Source organism: Anthonomus grandis, chromosome 1, assembly GCF_022605725.1.
Source record: "Anthonomus grandis grandis chromosome 1, icAntGran1.3, whole genome shotgun sequence".
NCBI classification, from domain to species: Eukaryota; Metazoa; Arthropoda; class Insecta; order Coleoptera; family Curculionidae; genus Anthonomus; species Anthonomus grandis.
Genome location: NC_065546.1, coordinates 6345322 through 6368026, shown reverse-complemented (window position 1 = coordinate 6368026; position 22705 = coordinate 6345322). Strand labels below are relative to the sequence as shown.

General features: G+C 32.5%; 1 protein-coding gene and 1 long non-coding RNA gene across 3 annotated transcripts in view; one reads left to right on the top strand and one right to left on the bottom strand.

The window, feature by feature from the left end:
• The window catches only part of LOC126740177 (uncharacterized), an 88852-nt gene that overhangs the window by 15462 nt on the left and 50685 nt on the right, over window positions 1–22705 (bottom strand). For both annotated transcript variants that reach the window (XM_050446112.1, XM_050446117.1), the window contains exon 2: window positions 986–1205. In XM_050446112.1, the coding sequence (XP_050302069.1) occupies window positions 986–1205 (220 nt within the window). The remainder of the gene's footprint in view (window positions 1–985; window positions 1206–22705) is intronic.
• Window positions 777–20714, top strand: LOC126740219 (uncharacterized). The gene is made up of 3 exons (XR_007661817.1): window positions 777–1195; window positions 19034–19395; window positions 19451–20714. It is a non-coding gene; the product is annotated as an uncharacterized LOC126740219 (long non-coding RNA).

Here is a 22705-nt window from a genome sequence, read left to right as displayed (position 1 = left end):
CAATGAACAAGTTTTTGTTAGGGATTTTCGTTATGTAACAAAGCCCACCTGGATAAAAAGTTGTATTATATAACAAGTGAGAAAGAATATATATATTGTAAACATTAAGTGGAAACGTCATTTAAACGAAATTAAAAAGGTGCAATTTAGAGAATCCCAAATTTCCAAAGATATAGGTAAAGATAGTGAAGGTGTTGGTGAGGATTTTTGTGTGGAAAATTCAGAGGATACACCTCTGGACCCTAATAGTGATCAAAAAGTTAATATTAGTGGGGATAGTGAAATTATGGTGCGTCCCAAGAGAATAATTAAACCTATAGAAAGATTTGGATTTTAATGAAAAGGGTGAATTATATCTATAGATACAGAGTTATAATTATATTATAAATTTAAGGTTAGATGAATATGTATTTTTTTTATAGGGGAGAAGAATGTAGTATCTTTCAGTTTAAATAAAATAAGTAATGCGTCCAGCTAGCGTATTTACTACGACATACCGCACATTGTAGCGAAAAATGCGGTAGATTCTTACTAACGAGATCAGTTGTACTTGGGTCATGAGTTCAACAAAACATTTGTGGTAAAAAGGAATTTATTAAGTTATTAAATAAATAAGCAGTTAGTGTTATTACCGGTGTTTTATTATAGTTAAATAATAACCGGAACATTACAGTCACGACGCTCTAAATCGAGCAACGACTGGAGAGTGAATTAGGTTATTTCATTGAACAATACAAAATCAAAAAAAAAATCTCAGTTAGACATAATAGTTTAGACTCAATTATCAAGACTTTAATAAAATTATGTTTGTCCGATATCAATTATATGAGTAGTTTATAATAGAAAAATTATTTGCAGCAAAAAATCAGTAGTTCTAAAGTCAATTAGTTTATAATTTTGAGACATAATAACTCATCTAAGATCCTAAAGTGAAGAACTTTCTCAGGAATCAAAAATAAATCTCGTAACTTAATACTAGTCTTACCTTTTCCTTCCAAAGTTAACGCATTACTTTTTTTCATAGCCCAAGAGCACATATCACAAGTAGTCACCCCATCAGGACTAATATCTTCAAGAAACATTGGTCTAGGAGGCGGAGGAACGAAACTAAGGAAACCGGTTTCGGAAAAATCGAAAGACTCTTCATGGTCGTATGGCCAGTACTCTAGGTCTTCGCTGTAGGTTGAGCTTGAAGGTAGGTCGGCCTAAAACAGAAATATTTACGTAATATTGAATAGTTCAAAACATTTACTAAATTAATGCTGCAGCTACCAATAAAATACTGTTTCTTCTCAAAAGATGAACATCTGTCACTGTCCTTAAAAATAACCTAAAAAATGTAAAAACTGATGTTTTATGGTTAAAGCCGGGTAACAAATGAAGACTCTCTGGTACACAATGCGGACGTTTGTTGTCAGTTTATGTCAACAAAAGGACATAATAACAAACGATACGACCTCTAGGTCCCAAGCAGATATTCTTCCATTTCAGCTAATTGAAAAACAGTATGGAAATTCTTCGGATTTGCATATACATACCCAGTTGAGTTATGGCGTTTGTGATTCGGTTCTTTAATAGCGGTTTTCAGGATAAGCAAATACGTGTTCTTAACAAACGATGGCAAGTTTGTAAGTTATTTAAATATATACATAAATAATAAACATATTATTCATACTTTTAGAAAGATTTGTATGTTGTGAAACAAAATAAAATCTAAAATTGCCATTTACAATGAACATGAGAATACTACTGTTGTTAATACACTAAAAGTGGTTGACATTTTTTACAAATGTTGGGTACCTTGGAAAAATCGAATGATGCTGTTACAAAAATTTACATTATTTACAAGTGAGTTCCTGACAAAGTTTGAAAGCGATATTAAGCGAGCATGTTTAAATATTTCAAAAACTAGTGTTATCTATTTTAAATGCAATTTAAATAATGTGTTTTTGGAGAATCACATTCTAAACAACTTAGACGAAAATAAATTTTTCGGTTTATTTATTAATAATAAACTAAAATTTGAGGGCCATATCACGCAATTGTGTAGAAAAGTATCAGCAAATTGTTATGCTCTTAAAGTGGTCGCAGGAGAGGTTGATTTTGACATGGCTAGAAATGTTTATTTTTCTTTAATTGAGTCCCATTTAAGGTATAGTTTGTGTTTCTGGGGTGCATGCACACATTACTTATTTAATAGGGTTTTTGTTTTCAAAAGAGAGCGATCCGACGTCTGTGTAATGTGAGTATGAGAGAGTCTTGCAAACAGCTATTTATCACTCATAAAATCCTAACCCTTCCTGCCTTATTTATATTGGAATCTGTTTGCCTTGTTCATAAGAAATTTAGAAATGTGAACACAACTAATAGGCATGAATATAGCAGTCGACGAGCTAATGATGCTCTTGCCTATGTCTACAAGTTCACTGATCAAAAGAAATTTTATATTTGGTGGTAAAAAACTCTTTAATCATCTTCCTGCAGATTTGAAAGGTATAGGTAGCTGGAAACTTTTTAGAAAACGTGTTAAAAAACTCTTAGTTGCAAAGGGCTATTATAAAATAACTGAATTTTTGTCGGATAGATTTTAGTCATTTTTACCTTTTTCTTGCAGGACTTTAGGTATATTCTTTATATTTTTTACACCATATCATTTCGCCTAATTTATTTTTGTGATTCATTTTTTTTTGACTATTAATAAAATTGTATATTTCGGGAGTGAATAATATCTGTTTGTGTTATACATATTGATACTCTTGACATTAAATTAGCTTTGTATGTTTTGGTTCAAGAGTCTTGGAGAAGTATTTCTGAAGAATGGGGATGTTGTTGGTTTTACCGGTATAGGTAAACCATATTCATGGAAGCAGAATGCCTTTAGGATGATGGACCATAGCATGCTAAATAACCTTTTTACATGTTTGTGTAGAAAAACATATTCTTTTTTACAGCGCTGTCAACAAATTTACTTTTATGACAATAAAACATATATTGATTGATTGATAATATTAGCGGGGTTGGCAACCTGAGACAGTTAGATGTTACTGTATAGGTATGTGTTTTTAACAAACTATGGCAAAATGTATGGCAACATTTCAATATTTTTATGGAAAAAATTAAATTGCTGTCATAAGAGATTATGTCAAGATGTACATCAAACATTTAAATATATAAGTAAATAATATTGGGCATGTTTTAAAAAATGTTTTTTTTTGCTATAAAACCAAGTAAAAAGAAATATTAGGTACGTTGGCAGTAGTAGAATTTATGACAATATTTGGGCACTGCTAATAGTTTTTAAGTCTTTTGACATTGCTTTATGTCAATAAGATTATCAGGACATCAAGTAACTTTACCACAATTATTAGAAGTGTGTACAAATACTCAAAATAATTGTTTTCTGCAACTTATGCAAATCTCTTTAGTGTCTCAAATACATCGAAGGATATCCGAAGAATATACCAAGACGTCGATAACATGGTTGTTTCAGAGACCTCTCGAAATAATTCTGAAATTATCTATCAAAAATAATATTAAATGTCTCCTTCTTATTCACTTAAAACTGAAAACCTAATTTCAAATAAAAATACTTAATTTTTACATGTAATTTAAGTATGTAAGTAACGATTAAAACGCTATGCAACTGATATCAAATTAATATTATGTTGTCAAAATGTTGCCAAGAAACTAGTACTCTATCCTTGAAACTAGGAACCTTATAAAGATAATTAGTAAATTAAATTGAATAATAGAACTAACACTAAGATAATCAATAAAGACGCAATATAACAAATCTTTTTTCCGATAGAAATTAATGATCTCCCTTGCTTGGAAAATGATACTGATTCGCCGCTAATTTAAACATCAAACACGCCGTGGTACCGATCGTACTGCAGGAAACATTTTTTTTAACTGTTAATCTATCGCGCGGAATTTAAGAATTGACTTCGTCGAGAGAGATCAATCAATCATACGAATCTTTGGCCTTTTTTTTATAAATAAATGTTCTAGTTTTAAGTCAACCAATGAAATAAATGAATTTAACTAACCCGTCATTCACAATTATATGGTTTTTGTGACCATCCTATGCAATACCAAAAGATGGTCTCTAGGACACAAAGTTTATAAATGTAATTTCTGTAATTTGTGTCAGAAATCTGAGTCTTTCGTCGGTAAGATGCTATATTTAACCACAAATGTTACATTAATGATCTAGTTTCGATGTTTTAATTGTTAACTATGTAAGCTAGTAATTTCTAGTTAATTAAGGCTCCAGTAGCTATAAAAAGTTGACAAAAATATATCTGAGGAAACTTAAATTTTAATAGAAATATACGGAGAAACTGCAGAGAAATTTCCATTAGCCAAAAAATATAGTTTTCACAACTGTAGCTTGATCTATATGAATATTTTTTTTATTTTTTACAATTTGATTATATTATGAAAGGGATAATTAGTAGTAGAAATATAATAATAAAAAATTAAAGTTTTAAAAATTATAATATTGTTACCACTTTTTTCTCAAGTTTGACAGCACTCAATTCATTAGTATCTCAGGATAACATTAAAAAAATTAAATTTATATTTATTGAATTCGTCAGCTGCTTTACTATAAAAATCAATTTTCTACCAACAGAATTTAAAACACTTAATAATAAACAAGTAACTTCAAAGTTTAAATATGAAGATATTAGTCTATATTTATAAAAAAAAGTTTTGCCTTTTGCTTTCAAAAAATAAAAGCAATTCATTCAAAGTATATGCATAAAAAAGTGAAGGAAAAGGTCTCGCTTCTGCAAAGTAAAAGGTGTTAACTTTTTCTTATTTATAAAAAGAAGCATTTGCTTAAAAGCTAAAGGATTTGCTTCTAAAAAAGGAATTTAGGTTACAGCAACTTTTCTCATTTTATCATTAGTTGTCCCGGCATCTTAGAGCCTGCATCTTAAAATTTGTGTATTTCATTTAATAAAATCTATTTGTAAGGGCTTGTTTAAGTGATCTTTGGTTGATTAGTCGCAGTATTGTGTTAGTTATGGCTAATGTGGTGAATTTACGTACAAGAAAATACTACAAACGAAGACGTACACCTCGTGAGTCAGATTTTAAGACGTTGTTTAGATTTGAGGAGGAAAATGTGGTGTGGTTGGCAAATTACTTTCTTGGCATGGATTTCGAATCTCGTGGAGCAGCCCAGTCACCTATGCAGAAAATGAAAATATTTCTGCGGTATTGTGCGAACCCTGGATTTCAGAGCGGAATAGCTGAAGAATTGGGATGTTCGCAACCCACAGTGTCCAGAATATTTCATGACGTGCTAGAGCGAATTGTACAACAAGCCGGCAAATTTATCAGGTTCCCAAATACAGAAAAAATTATGCAGGCCAGAGAGAAATGGTTGACCAGGTTCCGTTTTTCCACAGCTATTGGAGTTATTGACTGCACTCATATTCGTCTTAATGGAAAACCAGCCCAATTTGGAGACGAATATGTAAATCGAAAAGGTTTTGCCAGTATTAATGTACAGGTTACATGCGACCAGAATTCTGTTATAACTAGTATAGATGCAAGTTGGCGTGGATCAGTCCATGATGCTCGTATATGGAAAAATTCGGCAGTGTATGAAATCATGAAAAAGACAAGAAACACCATTCTTCTAGGAGAAGTCATGTCTTATGACTCCTTACACCGACCCCCACGAGGAATATCAGAGAGTCTTTAACAGGCTGCTTACATCAGAGCGAGTTGTGATTGAGCATACATTTGGGCAAGTAAAGCGGCGATTTCCTATCCTGAAGTATGGATGCAGATTAAAACTGACCAGTATTCCAAAAGTTATAATTGCGTGTGCTGTGTTGCACAATATAGCTAAGCAATTAAGACATGAAGATTTTCAAGAAAATGACGAAAAAGAAGAACAGGATTTGCCATTTATAGAGAATGAAAATGTAGATGCTATTCGCGCACAAGGACAAAGGCGGCGAGAGTTAGCTCGTCTTATTACCAATAACAATATAGTTGTATAATTAGGATTAAAACTTTCATGTAATGCTATGTATATGTCGTTTACTTCAAACGTACAAAAATGTATTTACTTAAACTAAAAATAAACTTACACGCTTGAACTGGAAAAAAACGTTTAATTATTTTTTTTGTTATAAATGATACATATTACATTTACTTCTATTTTTACAAGTTTTGGTAAATATTATCTCCAACAACAACATACTCTTGCGGTGCTTTTTCGTTTGATGCCTCGTTTAAATTTTTTAGCTTGGCAGAGTAATATTGTTGTTGGAGACGAGCAACTTTCAGTTGTTCAACTAAAACTAATCGTCGAAGCTGGGTTGTCGTTAACTACCTCGTCTCGTCAGACTCTTGTTTGCCCGAAGCAAAGGTAGGCTTCGGAGGAATTTGTTTTGCAGCAACCTCTTCAACCGATGTGTAGGATCGCTTTTTGTTAGCTACTACTTGAGGCATAATCATCTGATGAGCATCGTTTTCCACCATAATGTCATCCTTTGAAATAGGTAAAGAAGGTTGACTTGCCACGCCAATTGCAAGAGCCCCTAATAAAAATATACATGCATGATAAGTACCTTCAAGGTAATAATAAAGACCTGAATCTATTTCTCACCTGGTACCCGACTTAGTACAGGATTTATGTCCGCATCCATAGCATTTAACATAACTTTCTCCCAGGACAAAAGACGAATGGGCTTGTTCCCTGTTTTATTTTTGTCAGTTTTATTTTTCAGTCGCGTTTTCATATTGTTCACTTTTTTCATAAAAGCTTTAATATCCATCTCCTTGCCAAATAAGGTAACGTAAGGAATACGTCATCAGTTAATGCAGCAGTTTTCTTTTTTTTTCATCGCTGGAACTTGAGATTTCTCGAGAATCTCCGGAAATGCTTGGACTTTTTCAGCGATAAACATCATCTCGAATAATGTTAATAACACATTAATTTTGGGTTTTGCATTTAGGGCAGATTTACGCGAACTAGTTGTTCTTCTAACGTGGCCAGTTTTCCAAAACTGATTCTCACTTTTCCTTACAGTACCTGGCCATATCGGTGGTAAATCAGGGTACATGTTTCTGAATAAGTTCATAACCTCCTTTTAGATTCTTGTTCTATTTTCCTATCCAATCATCATTAAGATTTTAATTTTGGGCGTTTCAGTTAAATAGGGCGTTGCGTCTAAATTTAAAATTAAAGTACTTAAATCTAATTATTTGACTTTTATTGATCAACTAAAAAATAATTTTAAATTTTAAGTTTAAATTTAAAGTTTTTTAATAATGTTAAAATTTACTTCTTTTACTGTTTGAATTTCAAATTTTTTCCAAATTTATGAAATTCCTTACGAATAAAAGAGTTTACAAAAAAGTTTATTAATTATATAATTAATATACTTAACTAATATAATTACTTAAAATTTATATTAACTTATTGTTCTTTCACAATAATATATAATTTTACAGTATTATGCAGCGAAACTAAGTGGTTTAAGATTTTTAAATAAAGACTAATAAATTATATATCTTGAAAACTACAGGTAACAAAAAACTGAAAATAGAAATAAGCAATAAAATCCATTAAAAAAAACATCGATAATATTACTATGTATTTAAATTTTTATCGTTAAAAACGACAGTACGTTTAGGATAATATTAAATAGTAAATGGACTACATTTTAAACATTAGTTAAAAAACTTTTTGATTATAACAGATTTTATAATTTATATTAATTTTTTTCTTAATTTTAATTATTTTGAAAAAGGTTAATCACATAAACTTTATTAGAAATCAACGATAAAATTTAAAAATTAGAATTAAAATTAAATCGGAACATTCAAATATACAACAGAAAATTTAAAAGTTTTCGTTAGGTCAAACAGGTCTAAACAACCTTCAATTACATGTCTCATAAGTCTTACATATTCGTTGACTCTGACTTCAATTTTCCTTCCGCTTTGGCGGACATAACAGATCTCACATAAGGGGTGGGAACAAGTTAACTTATAAACTCCAGATCGGTGCGTTATCGGTATTTTATATTTAGTGTTTACTAAATGTTGTGCAAAATTATTTTTGGTTTTAAAACAAATATTAGTTTTAGTGACAAATTCATTGGACTTAAAACACTGTGCAACACTTAAAGAGACGTTGCCAAAGTAAGTAATAGATGTGACGTTGCCAAAGTACTATGTAGTAGTACATTTTACTATGTTTTTTTTTTTATTTGTAGGGTCTTAAATATTGGTTTATATTTATTTTTGGGAGCCTTACAACTAACAACCGTCAATTGTCTATGCCAATGTCTGATATGACATCAATAGGCAATTTCAAAGTATACCCTGGTTGTATACCTGATACCGAAGAAGACTTAATATAGGCCGAAACATTGGCATTAAAGGAAAACAGTTTTAGACAGCTTGGATTTTAATTGACCCTCACATCCAACTTAACCCTTTAAAGTTAACAAAAAGTATATGAACTATTGAATTTGTTCCAAGTTACAGATGGGTACAAGGGTACTTTTGCGGAGTATCTCCGTTATTTTAACAATATTAATTTTATATTATTAACGTTAACAGAATGCGCTTTGCGCGACGGTGTGCTACTTTTTCCCCTTAAATAAATAAATGTAAAATATTATTTTAAAATTCCTTATATTTTTAAAAAGTGAGAAAATATCAAAACATAAAAACGGCATTTACATATTACATGTTTGTTCAATCATTACATTTACATAAAACATTAAATAATCACCGTATTTCCTTGGGCAAAAGACGGTTAACACGAAACCCGTTGCATAATCAAAGGTTCAGAATAACGAAAAAATGTTTCAGTTCGGAAAAAAGGCGGCCAAACCCTCCTGATTAAAAAGAACGCGGTCCGAAATGATCAAGAAACGAAAACCTATTATTATTTTAGTTAAAGTCGTTCGTGGCTAGAAGGCGGCCACGGCGACGACCTTCAGCTGCCAGCGAAAAGAAGATGTCTTCATCATCTTTGGGTTGTTAATATCTTTTGCCCCGATGGAGAAAAAGAAATAAGATGAGAACGCAGAACAACCTTTGAGCGCTGTCGAACGGTTGTCGAGGATGTTCGAAGGCTCTTGTTTTGATTTAATAATATTTGCGTTAGTGTTATGATCTTCATATCATGATTATGCTCTTTGTGTTTGATTTTACTTATACAATTTTAGAAGCATAATAGGAATTATATTCCAAGTCATTTTATTGAAATTTTCCAATAAAAAAATCGTGCCATCAAATTAGACGTTCCTTGAATTTCATTTATTCCTTTCTAAAAAACCAATCTTTGATAATAGCTAACTGAATTAGGTTACTTTGCCTTAAAATATTAAACAGGAAAACAAGAATTGATAACTTTACTCATTAATTTTTAAAAATATGCACAATTAATATAAGTTAATTTAAATTTAACCTTATTTTAAAGTTATTATGTTAATATTCATATGCTACACCTAATTATTTATTAAATACACATTTCAAACCCAGGAAATAGAAATATAATTTAGCTATGAAATTATACCTAATGATATTCTATTTTAGCTTATAAGGATTAATTAAGAATTTAAACAAATGTCACTCTCTTTAGCGGCCCTCACACGATCAGTAATACTGACAGTACTTGATATTGTCAGTATTTCATCAATATTTTGAAATTCACCTCACACTATCAATATTTCTATCAGTAACCTATACATATTTAGTTTTGTTGTGATCGTTCTTTCTCGTATTCCTCTTCTTCAAAAAAATGAGCAATAAACAAAAAGCTTGTGTTGCCATTATATTGTACTGTACAAGTTTTAAACGCAAGAAGCAAAAGAGACGTTGGATGAATCAATGGATAGGTCAGCGTCAAAAATACACTCATTTAAATTTGTTAAATTTTATAAATAACACGGACCCAGAGGATTATCGAAACTATTTTCGAATAAGTAGTGATGTGTACAATGAACTCCTCAATTTCCTAAGGCTTTTTATTACCAAACATGACACAAACATGCGGCAAGCAATGGCAAACGAAAGGCTAGCGTTGACGCTACGATTAGCTAAAAATCGTGGGAGATCGTTTGAGGATCTAAAATTTTCCACTATCATTTCTCCTACAACCATAAGTGAATTTGTGATGGAGGTTTGCAACGCCATGATTGAATTATTGGCAGTTGAAGTGTAACTATAGTTGCAACTTGCGGATGATAAACTTTGAACTGATGGTACTCTTGAATATACATCAACAAAATTTGCTTCGTCACAATTTATTTTGACGGAGCTTTTGGTTAAGGTGCCCTGTTCCGCCTCGAAAAGAATATCATTTATGTATTTCTCCGCCAACCTTCGTTGTTGTGGGTCAATAAGACTTTTCAACTTTGCTTCCCAAATTTTTCCAATGGGATATTCATCATCTTCTTCAGCTTTTCTTTTTGTTGCTTTCTCAGTTCTATCAGTGCCTTATTTTTGTTGCATGTCTTCAGAACGCTGAAACAATAGGAAACAGATCAATGAATTAAATGCTTTGTTTTTTTAGATACCATTAACCGGAGACGAATGGGAGAAAATAGCAAAGGACTTTGGGGCAAAGTGACAATTTTGGAACTGCCTTGGGGCAATAGACGGAAAACACGTTCACATTATTAAACCAGCGAATTCCGGATTAAGGTACTATAATTACAAGGGCACCCACAGCATCGTTTTGATGGCGATTGTAGATGCTAATTATAATTTTATAATGGTTGATGTTGGCACTAACGGACGGGTATCGGATGGAGGAGTTCTTTACAATACCGATTTTTGGGAAATGTTCCAAAACAATCGGTTAAATATTCCTGATGCCTCAAAACCGACGAAAAATTTCCTTACGTTTTTATAGGGGATGATGCCTTTGCGCTGAGCGAACATTTATTGAAGCCATTTAGCCAAGAGGATTTATCAGGGACAAACCGGATTTTTAATTACCGATTGTCACGGGCTCGCCGAGTAGTTGAAAACGCATTTGGCATACTTGTTACTCGATTTGGTGTATTTCAAAAAGCTATAAATTTATCACTTGAAAAGCCCACCGTTATTGTTTTAGCCTGCTGTTATCTACACAATTTTTTAATGAAAACAGCAAATACAAATAATTATTATAATAACATATTAACTTTCCTGTTCCAATAAAACACTATTTACTTACCTCATTTTGTTTTATTGAGCTTCTTCCTTTCTCCGGAATTTCAACATCTGCTAAAAACTGAAGTTCATAAAATATCCACGAACTGGGTTCATACACACTTTCAGCACTACTACCAGCGCGCTTAGAGTCTTTTATTTTTTTCAATTCCTTCCTGTTATTACTACGTAGTGTATTAATTTTGCTTTTTCACATCTTCAATAGTGGCTTGTGCCTTTAAAAGTATATAAATTTGAAGCAAAGCTTCGTAGCCGCGTCTTTTTTTGTCTCGATCGGAATACTCTCTCAATGTGATATTCCACAACTCTAGCATTGACTTATAAGCTGCAATAAACCTCTTTCTTCTTCTTCAGAAGATATGCTGGATGAAGGTGACCCTACTGGAAACTGCATCGATTCCATGATGCCTCGATGACTTCACTTGAAATACTGAATTACTTTACTTAACTGCGCTCGGACGATCAATATTTTCATCAGTATTTTGGCTCAGCCTAAATACTTAGGACCCCGAAAGTATTATCAGTATACTGAAAGTCCATCAGTATTTGCCCTCACACGATCAGTACTATTGTCAGTATTTCGAAATACTGTCAGTAATACTGATCGTGTGAGGGCCACTTTTGACCTGCACTTGTGAAGATAGCCAAATGCCGGTTAGTGGGTTTGCGCCACTGGTTTACAACGACGGTATAAACCAGAAACCTATTTGTCCGTAAGGTCAAACAAATAAACTCACCATATCAAATATCGAGTTTAATCGGTTTTACTATTAATTAACACCAATTTACAAGAATCTAATACTAAGACCTTTGAAACATTCCTAAGCTATTTCATGTTGTACATTGCCCATATTTTTTGTATGTATAAAGTATATTGAGAAAAATAATAGTTTAAAAAAACTAAAAGAAAAGGTTTTTACGGTTAACTGAACTAAAAAGTAAAAAATAATTTTTAAATAACTAGTTACTAACAGAATAATTCAAATCAAAGTGAAAAGCGTGCATTTTACTTTATTTTCATTCTCTCATAGATAGTTGGCAATAGAATAATTGTCATATTTAATATATCGAGCACCTCGCGCTTTTTACTTTGATTTGAATTATTCTGTTAATAACTTAAATTTTATTATGATTTACTATAATAAAAACTCTTTCTAATTAAAAATTATTTTCGACTTTTTAGTTCGATTAGCAATAAAAGCGTGATCTTTTAGTTTTTTTAAACTATTATTAAAATTTATTATCTTGTTGAAAGCAGCTCATATTACCTGGATACTTTCAGTGGCGGCGGCATGTTCAAACTTTTCATACTCTTATTAGTAAAATCGATAAATGGTTTTTTAATTTTGTTAGGAAAAATACAAAGAAATGGGAAATCGAAATGGCTTCCCATTATCCCACGTTCGATGGCTTGGTCTGTAATTAACCACATTCACGTAGATCTAAAACATCTAGGCTGGGAAAAACTTTGGACAAACTGTATGAGTTTTATTGGTTTCCAAATATGTCAAAGAATGTCAAAAAATTTGTTGACAATTGTCTAATATGCAAAGCATCTAAAAATAAAAGTGAAAAATCACAAGTTCAGCTTCATCCAACACCAAAAGTTTCAAAACCCTGGCATACAGTTCATATTGATATCTCCGGAAAGTTAAGTGGGAAAAGCGATAAGAAAGAATATGTTATGGTCATTATAGATGGTTTTACTAAATTTGCTCTTCTGTATCACATTTCTTCACTAACCGGTAAGCAGGCTGTTGAGTCATTTCAAAATTTTACTTATCTTTTTGGTGCTCTGAGTCTGGTTATATCTGATCAAGGAAAGTGTTTCACCAGTTCCGAGTTTAAAAGATTTTCTTCCGATAATAATATTGAGCTTCACTTCATAGCACATAGTGCTAGTAAACCTAATGGTCAGGTTGAGCGGGTGATGCAGGTGCTTAAGAACACTTTAACAGTTATTGAGGCTGAGGACTCAAAAACCTGGCAAGATAGTTTAGGGGAGGTTCAGTTGGCTTTAAATAGTACTAAGCATAAAACCACAGGTTTTAGCCCAGCAGAATTACTTTTTGGTACAAAAATTCATTCGTTAGAGCTAAATAGATTAGTTTATCAATTTTTAAATGAAGATAATATTTCCTTATCGGAAATAAGAGAAGAGGCAAGTCGAAACATAAACAACTGTGCAAGAGTCGATATGGAACGTTTCAATGCTAACAAAAGTATTATTAAATCTTTTGTTGTTGGTGATTTTGTATCTGCTAAATGCAACGAACGAATGCTGTCAAAATTAGATCGTAAGTTTAGGGGACCATATAGGGTCAAAACAGTATTACCTAATGATAGATAGGAAGTTGAAAAAACTAGTGGTAAAGGAGGTATAAGTAAATTTGTCCATGATCAGCTGCATCTAGTGCCGGCTGGTCAAGAACACGAGATGTTTGATTTTAAGGTAGGTTAGGTTGAAGACGATATGGATGAGCCAGTGTCGGCTGATGAATTTAAAAAAAATGGAAATTTGGAGCGGTGGTTATCTGTGACAGTGATAGCTGTGACAGTGATTGCTTTTAGTAGCTAGGTCATATTTAAAGCTGTGTGATAAAAATAGCTGCGGTTATCTTTTGTTTGAGAGGGCTGCTGCGGTAGCTAGAGTTTTGTTGTAACAATAGCTGCGGTTATTGGTTACCTAGTAATAAAGTTTTGTAACGGTAATTGTGGTTATCGGTTACTTGAAGGCTGACAGATATATGAAGGACGAAGTTTTTTTTTTTGGTATCACTATTTTTGAGATGGTGTTGCGTTTTCTGACGGTATATCATAGTAAAATATTTGCTATAAAATTTTAGTTTATTTAGATTTTTTTATTATCTGTCAGGATGGCCAAGTGGTCTTAAGTGAATCACATTTGTTTTTTTTTTGGTTCCAGATGGAACTGTGGAGTAGCGCCCGAGGTCGTGCGACTTGTCAGAATGGTCGTGTCGGCTTCAGATACTTTTATATAATTTTAAGTTAAAATAGGGTACATATCTGTTTACATTAGTTGTTAAGAACCAGGCGACAGCGGTATTGCCACAAAGGTGATAAAGTTTAGTTTATGAGTCTGGCTTAAAAAAATTATAAGTGCTGAATATTCGACTTTTGAACGGGTATGTAACATGATCCGATATTTAGAAAAATTAATATTGGAGAGAGTGAAACGTAGCCGGGAATGAATAGAGCATTGAAGGGATTTTGGATTATAAAGAAAGGCAGTTTTTAGATAGAACTGGGCGAGAGCGGAAACCGGCTACAGATCGCTAGTTCTTACCTTTTCGGGTCGATATTTAATTGTTTTCTTTATTTTATTTTTTTTCTTGTGTAAGATAAGTTTTATTTGTGTATAGTCTACCTGATAAGTTGTTTTGACGCAATATAGTCCGAGTGTTTTATAAGTGATAAACTTATTGCATTATTTATACACAAAATGGCGTCTGAAAGAATTATTGAGGAGTTTCCGACATATAGTAACAATAAACTAAAAATTCAATCAAAAATTTGTCCAAATTCTTGTGTTTTCCTTCGTAAAATGATTTTTTTTTTGGAAAAGCTTATTGATGTCATAATTAATAATTGTTTTTCGATGTCATTTTATCAATATTTATTAAGTTAAAGTAACTTTATTTGACAAATTAAAAAATTAATATTCTTCTTACATTATTATTCTAGCCCCGAAAATAATATATTTTTCTCGAATATATTATCTTCTCGAATATGTCATTGAAATATTGAAAATGTTAATATTTATACAGATAAAACTTCTATCATCTAACTTCTCGCTTGCCTAACCTTGTCCAATATATTTTATTTTTTTGGATAAAAACTTGATATAATTTACTTGCTTACCAACTGACACATAACATATCAAATTTCTCTTAAATCCCATTAAAATCAAAAAGAAAATGTGTCATCAGGTAATCGTAATTCGAACCTTCTATTGTTTAAAGTTACCGAAAAAACAATCGAAATTTGAGCTGGTTGTTAAAAACCAGTCACCGCGTTCCGATAAAGCGGTTTCACACTTGAATTCTTTGGGTTTTAATGTTGAACGTCTTCTTAAATTTCCATTAAGCACTTTTAAATATCTGGTATATGGTTGCATTGTAAATATTTTAAGATTTTTAAGTTTCTCTTAATAAGAAAAATAAAAAAATCAAATTCTCTTCTTGAGAAAATCCATTTCCAATTTATAATATATTAGCACTAATAGCATATAAAGTACCGTTTAATGTCTTTGAATTTTTTTTAAATCTAGTATTATATATAAGGATATATCAATAAATATTAAAGAAGCATCTGTCACGCGAAGAAGCCATTATAAATTATAATCCTATTTCCAAAAAAAAAATCCTGACAGTAAATAAGATGTTAGTTTTAGTGCTGTGGTGAAGATAAAAGATATGAAACCGTAATGTATCGTATATTATCCTACACAGGTAGACAATTACTTCTTATTTAAAGGTTTTAGAATATTTTTCTCGTAAATTATCTTGCATTTACATTTTGTGGCGGCGGCACTTGGTATCTCATACATTTAAAGTTGTGTTTTAAGCAAATCTCTTATTTTAAATTAGACAACTTTTATAACTACGGAAGGAATGTTTATTCTTAAATTAAATTGAGTATTACCCGAATGGACTTTTACTGCTAATACGTTATAATAAATGTTTATTAAATGCGTTGTAAACCTTTTGAAGTAGAAACTACGACCATAATATGATATTGAGCTTCAACACTGAAAATTACTCAGGGGAACTATACGTGATATGAATTCAATTGATCATAATTCACTAGATTATAGTTCTAATATGATGTCTGGTATGATGACATTATGCATCGCGTCTGCTGTTTTCAAAGATTATATATATTTTTTATTATATATTTTATGAGACCAATACTTCATTTTGAAGCTAACGATGGTCCATTTTTCTATACATGTATAGTCAAAAATGCTTGGTTTTCAAAATACAGGATGTTAAAGATACCAAATTTCTTTCCGAAATCGGATTATTTATAAAATTATTCAGAAAAAAAACAAAAATAAATCTTTTACACTCTGTATCCTAAAAACCAAGCATTAAATTTACTTCAAAACGCACCATGTGAAATATCGAACATTTATTAAATAATATCCTGTATCTCAGGAATCATTTAAGTAGGGTAAAAGGATGAGAAATGGACCAGGAGGGTAGACGGTCCACTCAAAATATCCCGCAAGGTTTGGCAACAGGGCAAGACTAACCTGTCCCGTTCTTAGTTTATTCCAGAGACAACCAAAGAGACGCGCAACTGTGCGCTAATAAAATATCCGATTATTTTCCATCTTTGTCTCTCTTCGTGAAAGGTAAACGTAGATGGCGCAGATAGCGTTTGCCGCCATAATTCAAACCTCGGCTATTAAGCATTTAATTATTTATTTTAATTAAAATCAGCCGTTATGTCTCAGAAGTCAGAACATCATAATTATGTTCTGAGACAGAACGCCTGATTTTAATTAAAACAATGCAATCAAAATTTAAATTGGGGAACTAAATAAACTAAATATAATTCTGAAACATTTTACATTGTATTTTCAGTATATGGTATAACTATAATATGTGCATGCATTTTCTTAATTATTTTCATAATTTATAATTTAAGATGGTAACAGTAACATGCATATACATAAATGCAATTAAAATATAGAAACATTTTAATTATCACAGTACTATAATAATATTCCAAAAAATATATCCTTTGGTGTAACAATTTTTAATTTTTTTTTATGTTTTTTTTTGCAAATCTCTTAATTTTTCCTTTTGAACCTCCATGGAATACCTATTTTAACTACAGCCTTGACAATTACCTTAATGAACATATTTCTGTTCCTAACACAAATCAAAACACTAAAATCTGTATCCTACAAAAAACTACAACTACTAACTACTATAACCAAGTTCAACTAAATCCGGTAGGTAATAAAATACGTAAAGTTTAAGCACTCGTCCAAAATCTCAACTAATGATGTAAAACAAAACAAAATTAATCAGCAACAACAACTATTCAGCCATATTGAAATTCACGGGTTCATGTTGAGCAAGGATTGCACTGTTGCCGTACTTAATTATAATTTTAGAAATACTAGAGAATTGGACACAAGCTATCCCGTATTTTTGCATTCATTTAGACGGAGATGGAAGAATGTTTTCTCTTGACTGCTCTGATAACTAAATACATTTAGCATTGCGAAAGATTAGTATTGTGGCGCCACCTTAGCTCACCTTTTATAAGGTAAGAGAGAGACAACGAAATACAATATATACAGTTTAAAGAGAGCAACAACAATAGGATAAAAATTTCTATTTAGTTGCACGTCTCTTTGGTTGTCTCTGTTTATTCTTAACGTCAGTTGCCTTTGAGACGGCGACTGGAACGTATTATGCCGGGTTTCCACCAAGCGGACAGGACAAAAACAAAACACGAACTGTTCGTTTGAACAGAAAATTCGAACAGTTTTGTTTTGAAATTGTTTCAAAACTGTTCTGTCCCTAACGGACTTTCTGTTTACACCAGCAACGAACTGAAATCAATAAAAACTGTTTAAGTTTTATTCAGTTTACATCGAGACACCGGACACGGCATTTGTGAAAATGTGGCGCGCTGCAATAAGACAAGATGACGAGGATTTATTTTTGCTAGGAGCTGCATATTTTATTATAAATAAAAAGAACAAAAATAAACGTCGATTTTGGGCTAGACCATCTTTAAGGCAAAAAGGAGAAAATGTGACTTCTAAGCTATTGCAAGATCTAAGAGAAGATTGTATAAATATAGAAGGTGAACTGCGATCAGGTTCTCTCTTCTGTAGTTCTTGGTTTATGTTTGTCTCGGAGGAAAGCCATCAAATTATAACCAAACCATTTAGAACGAAAAGAAGAAGCCGCTCCAGACTTTTTATATTTTTTATAATTACGCCTCTCTTTACGATACTGCGAATAAATGTTGGCCAACTTTCGCTCAACTTCGGCTGTGGACACGTTACACATTTTTCCTAGTTCCATCAAGGCATCTTTTTTTTTTAATTCTGTTTTTATAGTCTGCGTGTTTAGCATCCCATAAGCTTCTAAAATTTTTGTAGCCCTTAATTAAATTGGCGGTTTCCTCCACTGTCCACACTTTTTTAGAAGTATCCTAAAAGTGCATATACCGGTTTGTACGTGTCAATATTTTGATATAAATAAATTAAAATACTTACAATAGACATTGCGACGTTTTCTCTTTACGCATTAAAATTAGACTAAACCACAACAACGAAATTAGAAACAAAGTGTCTCAAGACGTCTACACCAAAAGACAAACATTTCTAGAACACCCGGACCCTTTGAAGTTACCGACACTCGTCGGGACGCTGTTTGTGTTCGTAAAAACTCTATTCGCAGACTAAAAAGTTCTGAAAACATCAAAAATGTTCCAGAACAGTTCGCAAACTGCCACAAACGGACTGAGTCTGTGTTTTGTTTTTGTACTGTCCGCTTGGTGGAAAACCGGCATTATAACGCACCTTCGCGAATGTTACTTACGATAGTTGAAATCACCACGTGCAAAAATTTTATATCAGTTTTGAGAATCTTATTTTTTTTTTAAATCAGGTTAGTTTAACCGATTTTTGTCGGATTAGTGTTTAGATACCATATATAAGATGTACTAGAGAGCACCAATCGTAGCTCTACACTATCTATCCATCTATCCTCCTATTTGAGGATAGATGGCCCACTTAAGTGGAGGAGAGTTGGACTAGCCTATTTTGTTTTAGGATTATGCCCAATAAATATATCCGAAAACGAAACGCACCTAAAAGAGGTTCTTGGACGGCTAGAGCATTAGGTGATGCAGTTGATGCTGTGAAGAATGGCGGTATGGGCTTTAACATAGCCGCGAAAGCATTTGGGATCCCAAAAACAACTTTTAAGCGCAGATTAAAAGCAAATAACATCGATAGCTGTAATCCTCTGGGGCCAGATTGTTCTTTGGGCTCGAACGTCGAAACAAAAATAGTCAGTCACATAAAAAAACTGAAAAAGGCTGGCTTTGCACCCACCAGAACAGAAGTAAGAATCATGGCGTTTAATTTAGCTGAACGACTGGGAATTCCAAATAAATTTAATAAAAAAGAAGGTATATTAAAAAAAAAATAAAAACCACATTGCTAATTTATTATCGTCTTTTTTAGGTAAAGCTGGCCAAAAATGGTTAGAACTGTTTTTAAAGCGAAGACCTGAAATTTCATTCAGAAAATCCGAGAACACCTCAATTGCGCGAGCTTTGGGAATGTCAAGAGAAACCGTTAATAATTACTTTTCGGATCTACAGAGAATTATGACTGAACACAATTTTTATGATAAACCCGGGCATATATTCAATACAGACGCAACAGGATTACAGCTAAACACTACGGCTGGTCAGGTACTAGCCGAAAAAGGATCAAAATGTGTTCCAAGCGTACGCCCTGGGGAAAAGAGTGAGACAATTAGTGTCATAGTATGTTGTAGCGCAGAAGGCGCTTTTATGCCCCCATATTGTATTTTCAAAGGAAAAAATTAAAAAGAAGACTGGCATGAAGGTATGCCACCGGGTTCTAAAATTAGAATATTGGAAAAATCTGCTTAGGTTAATAGCGAGATTTTTTTAGAATGATTACGAACACATTTTCTACCAAGAAAGCCCTCGGGTAAAACTTTACTAATAGTAGATGGCTACATGTCCCATACGACCAACCTGGACCTACTAGAATTTGCAAAATGATATAATTTTGTTTTGTTTACCATCGCATACCACTCACTACCTGCAGCCTTTTGATCGCGCCTTCTTTAAATCTCTTAAAAGCAACTTCTACGCTGAATGCCGTTTTATGGTTCAAAATAACCCAAACAGGGTCCTTAATCGTCTTCAATTTGGTAAACTGTTAGGTCGAGCATAGGGAAACTCAGCAACTGTTCAAAAAGCGACCTCTACATTTAAATCTACTGGGATTTATCCATTTAATTTGTTAATTATCCCGGAATATGCTTTTTTAATACAGACACCCCTTGAAAATCCTGAAACAGAAACATTACAGACGGTCCAGACGGATAACTTATCAGTTAGAGCTGAGTCTCCTCAACCAGGCCCCTCCGGAATTCAAAATCTCAGTCAACAAGTCATCAGTATCTGATGAAGATATAACTCCCGGAAAGGCCCTTATTGAAGTAACGCCTGTACCTGTTTTATCTGCAGCAGTGAAAAGAGTTCGTAAAAAAATATCCGGAGAGATAACTGCTAAGGAATTTATAAAAATAAGAAAGATGCACAACTCAAAAAGAACGTAAAACCTGTAAGAAAATTAAAAAGTAAGAGAAAGGTGAGTGAATCTTTAGTGTCTGAAGATGACGTTACCCTTGATGACAGTTCCAGTGGTGAAGAAAACTTTAGTGATTTAGAAAATGAATGTGTCGGTTGCCAGGAGGACTATAACCCAACGTCTAAAAAAGACGAATGGCTGCAATGTATCATTTGTAAACGTTGCAACGTTTAGTAAAAAAATTTTTTATAAATTATAAAATTTAATATATAATTATAAATTTTATTTTAAAATATTTTTTTTTTAAATTAAGTAAAATGCAAATAACGGATAGAATTTTATTATTATTTTTCCCAATACTTGAACATGGACTGGTTCAAACTCCGCCCTTTTTCGTCTGTACCACATTTCATTTGTCAGCTTCAACTATAAGAATCGCTTTTTCTTATGAAATTAACTTAGCAAAGGAAGAAAATCATTATTTTATTAAAAATCATTCCAGTTATTTAAATTAAACTAAGCGTATTAGCTATATATAACTAAAAATTTCAACAAATTAGTAATTGTATTAGGATTCGATTGGAAAAAATCCAAATGCATTATACCAAAATTTCATTGAATTTCTTCATTTTTCCAATCAATTTGACAAATTCCAGGTTACGGTTGTGTGATTTAAATATAGCAAGAACCCGGTAGAGTACCATAAGCCCGCATAAAATAAAACAAAAACGACACGCAAGCCAAGTAAATGCATTTATCCGATTCGAAGAATAAAACGCATCAGTACCCACCGAACGCGATGGACGGATATCTGATTCTTTGATCGACGGCATCGACATATCTATTTTGAATAGTCAGTTTAGGAATCGCGAGTACAGCTAACTCGAACGCTATCTGTGTCCGTAATGTCGGTAATTTAATTCTCTCGGTTCTCTAGGAACTATTCGTGCTGATGCTGGCTAAATGTTTAGATTATCTTGACTTGATTGTCGCCTTTTTTCATTTCGCTATCTTGTGGTACCGCTAGGTACCGTCGTCTAGTTTGTAGTATCAGACGTGGCTGTATAACGATTCAATTATTGTAGAAATGACTGAATCTCCTTTAATTTTATACGGTATCTCTTGAAATACCGTGTTTTAACGAGAAAAAAGTAATTGAGACCTACTTACAATCAATTTGAACAACGTCACATAGTAGTCTTTCAAGCCTACAAATAGCCAAACTGATTTTACACCGTCTTTATTTATTAAAAACGGTCATCCGCAATTTCTAGATCTGATCCGTCTTGGCCTATGAAGCTGGTCAGCCATTTATAGTATCTGCGCAGTCGCTTGACTTCTGTACTATTAATTATTAATTTTTCAGATTTTAGAAGCGCTCAAAGCATAAGCGATTTACTTTTTATTTAGTATACTCTAACACTCTGACCCTTTTCATTTAAATATAGATCTCTACCATTTAACTTGTTCAATGGCCTATTGGACGATAGATGTACCACAATAAGTTTTTATATTTCATTTGTAGTAATTTCAATAGTAGACATGAGATATTCTATAATACTGTATATCACATCATCTACATCCTTTAACAGAGGATGTCCTATTTCTCGCTTAAGGAACGAGATGTGGACTATGGGTCTCACCGATGGTTTTGGTCAAATAGAAAGAAGGTTTAACTATACTCAAGATCTTGATGGAATCGCATATATTCTCTATATTAGATTTTAAAAGTGGATACTTACTACAAGTTTTTACCAAACTTCTTTCAGCTACTTCTTTTATCGCGGAAAGCTCTGCCTAACTTTCTCCTTCCTAAGTTCTTTGCCGTGTTCTTTTCTTCTAAATTTGAAGACAAATGAACTGTAGATGAGCCTTTAATAGTAGAAAGGATCGCCTCAATTAAACTAATGTAGCTCATTCTAGCAAAGTCTTCGCATCATTTCTTATTTCAGAAAGCAATTTTTGGATTTCAAAGTTAATAAAATACAAAATAAATTGTCAAATCTTCTTCTTGTTAGGGCTATAATTGCTCATCTTGGGAATGGTTACCATTACTTCCTTCACTATTATGGAATCTGATATTAGCAGAGCAGAGGCAAGTTGTAACTTGTTATAATATGACGAGATTTTATTCGAGACCGTCGTCTG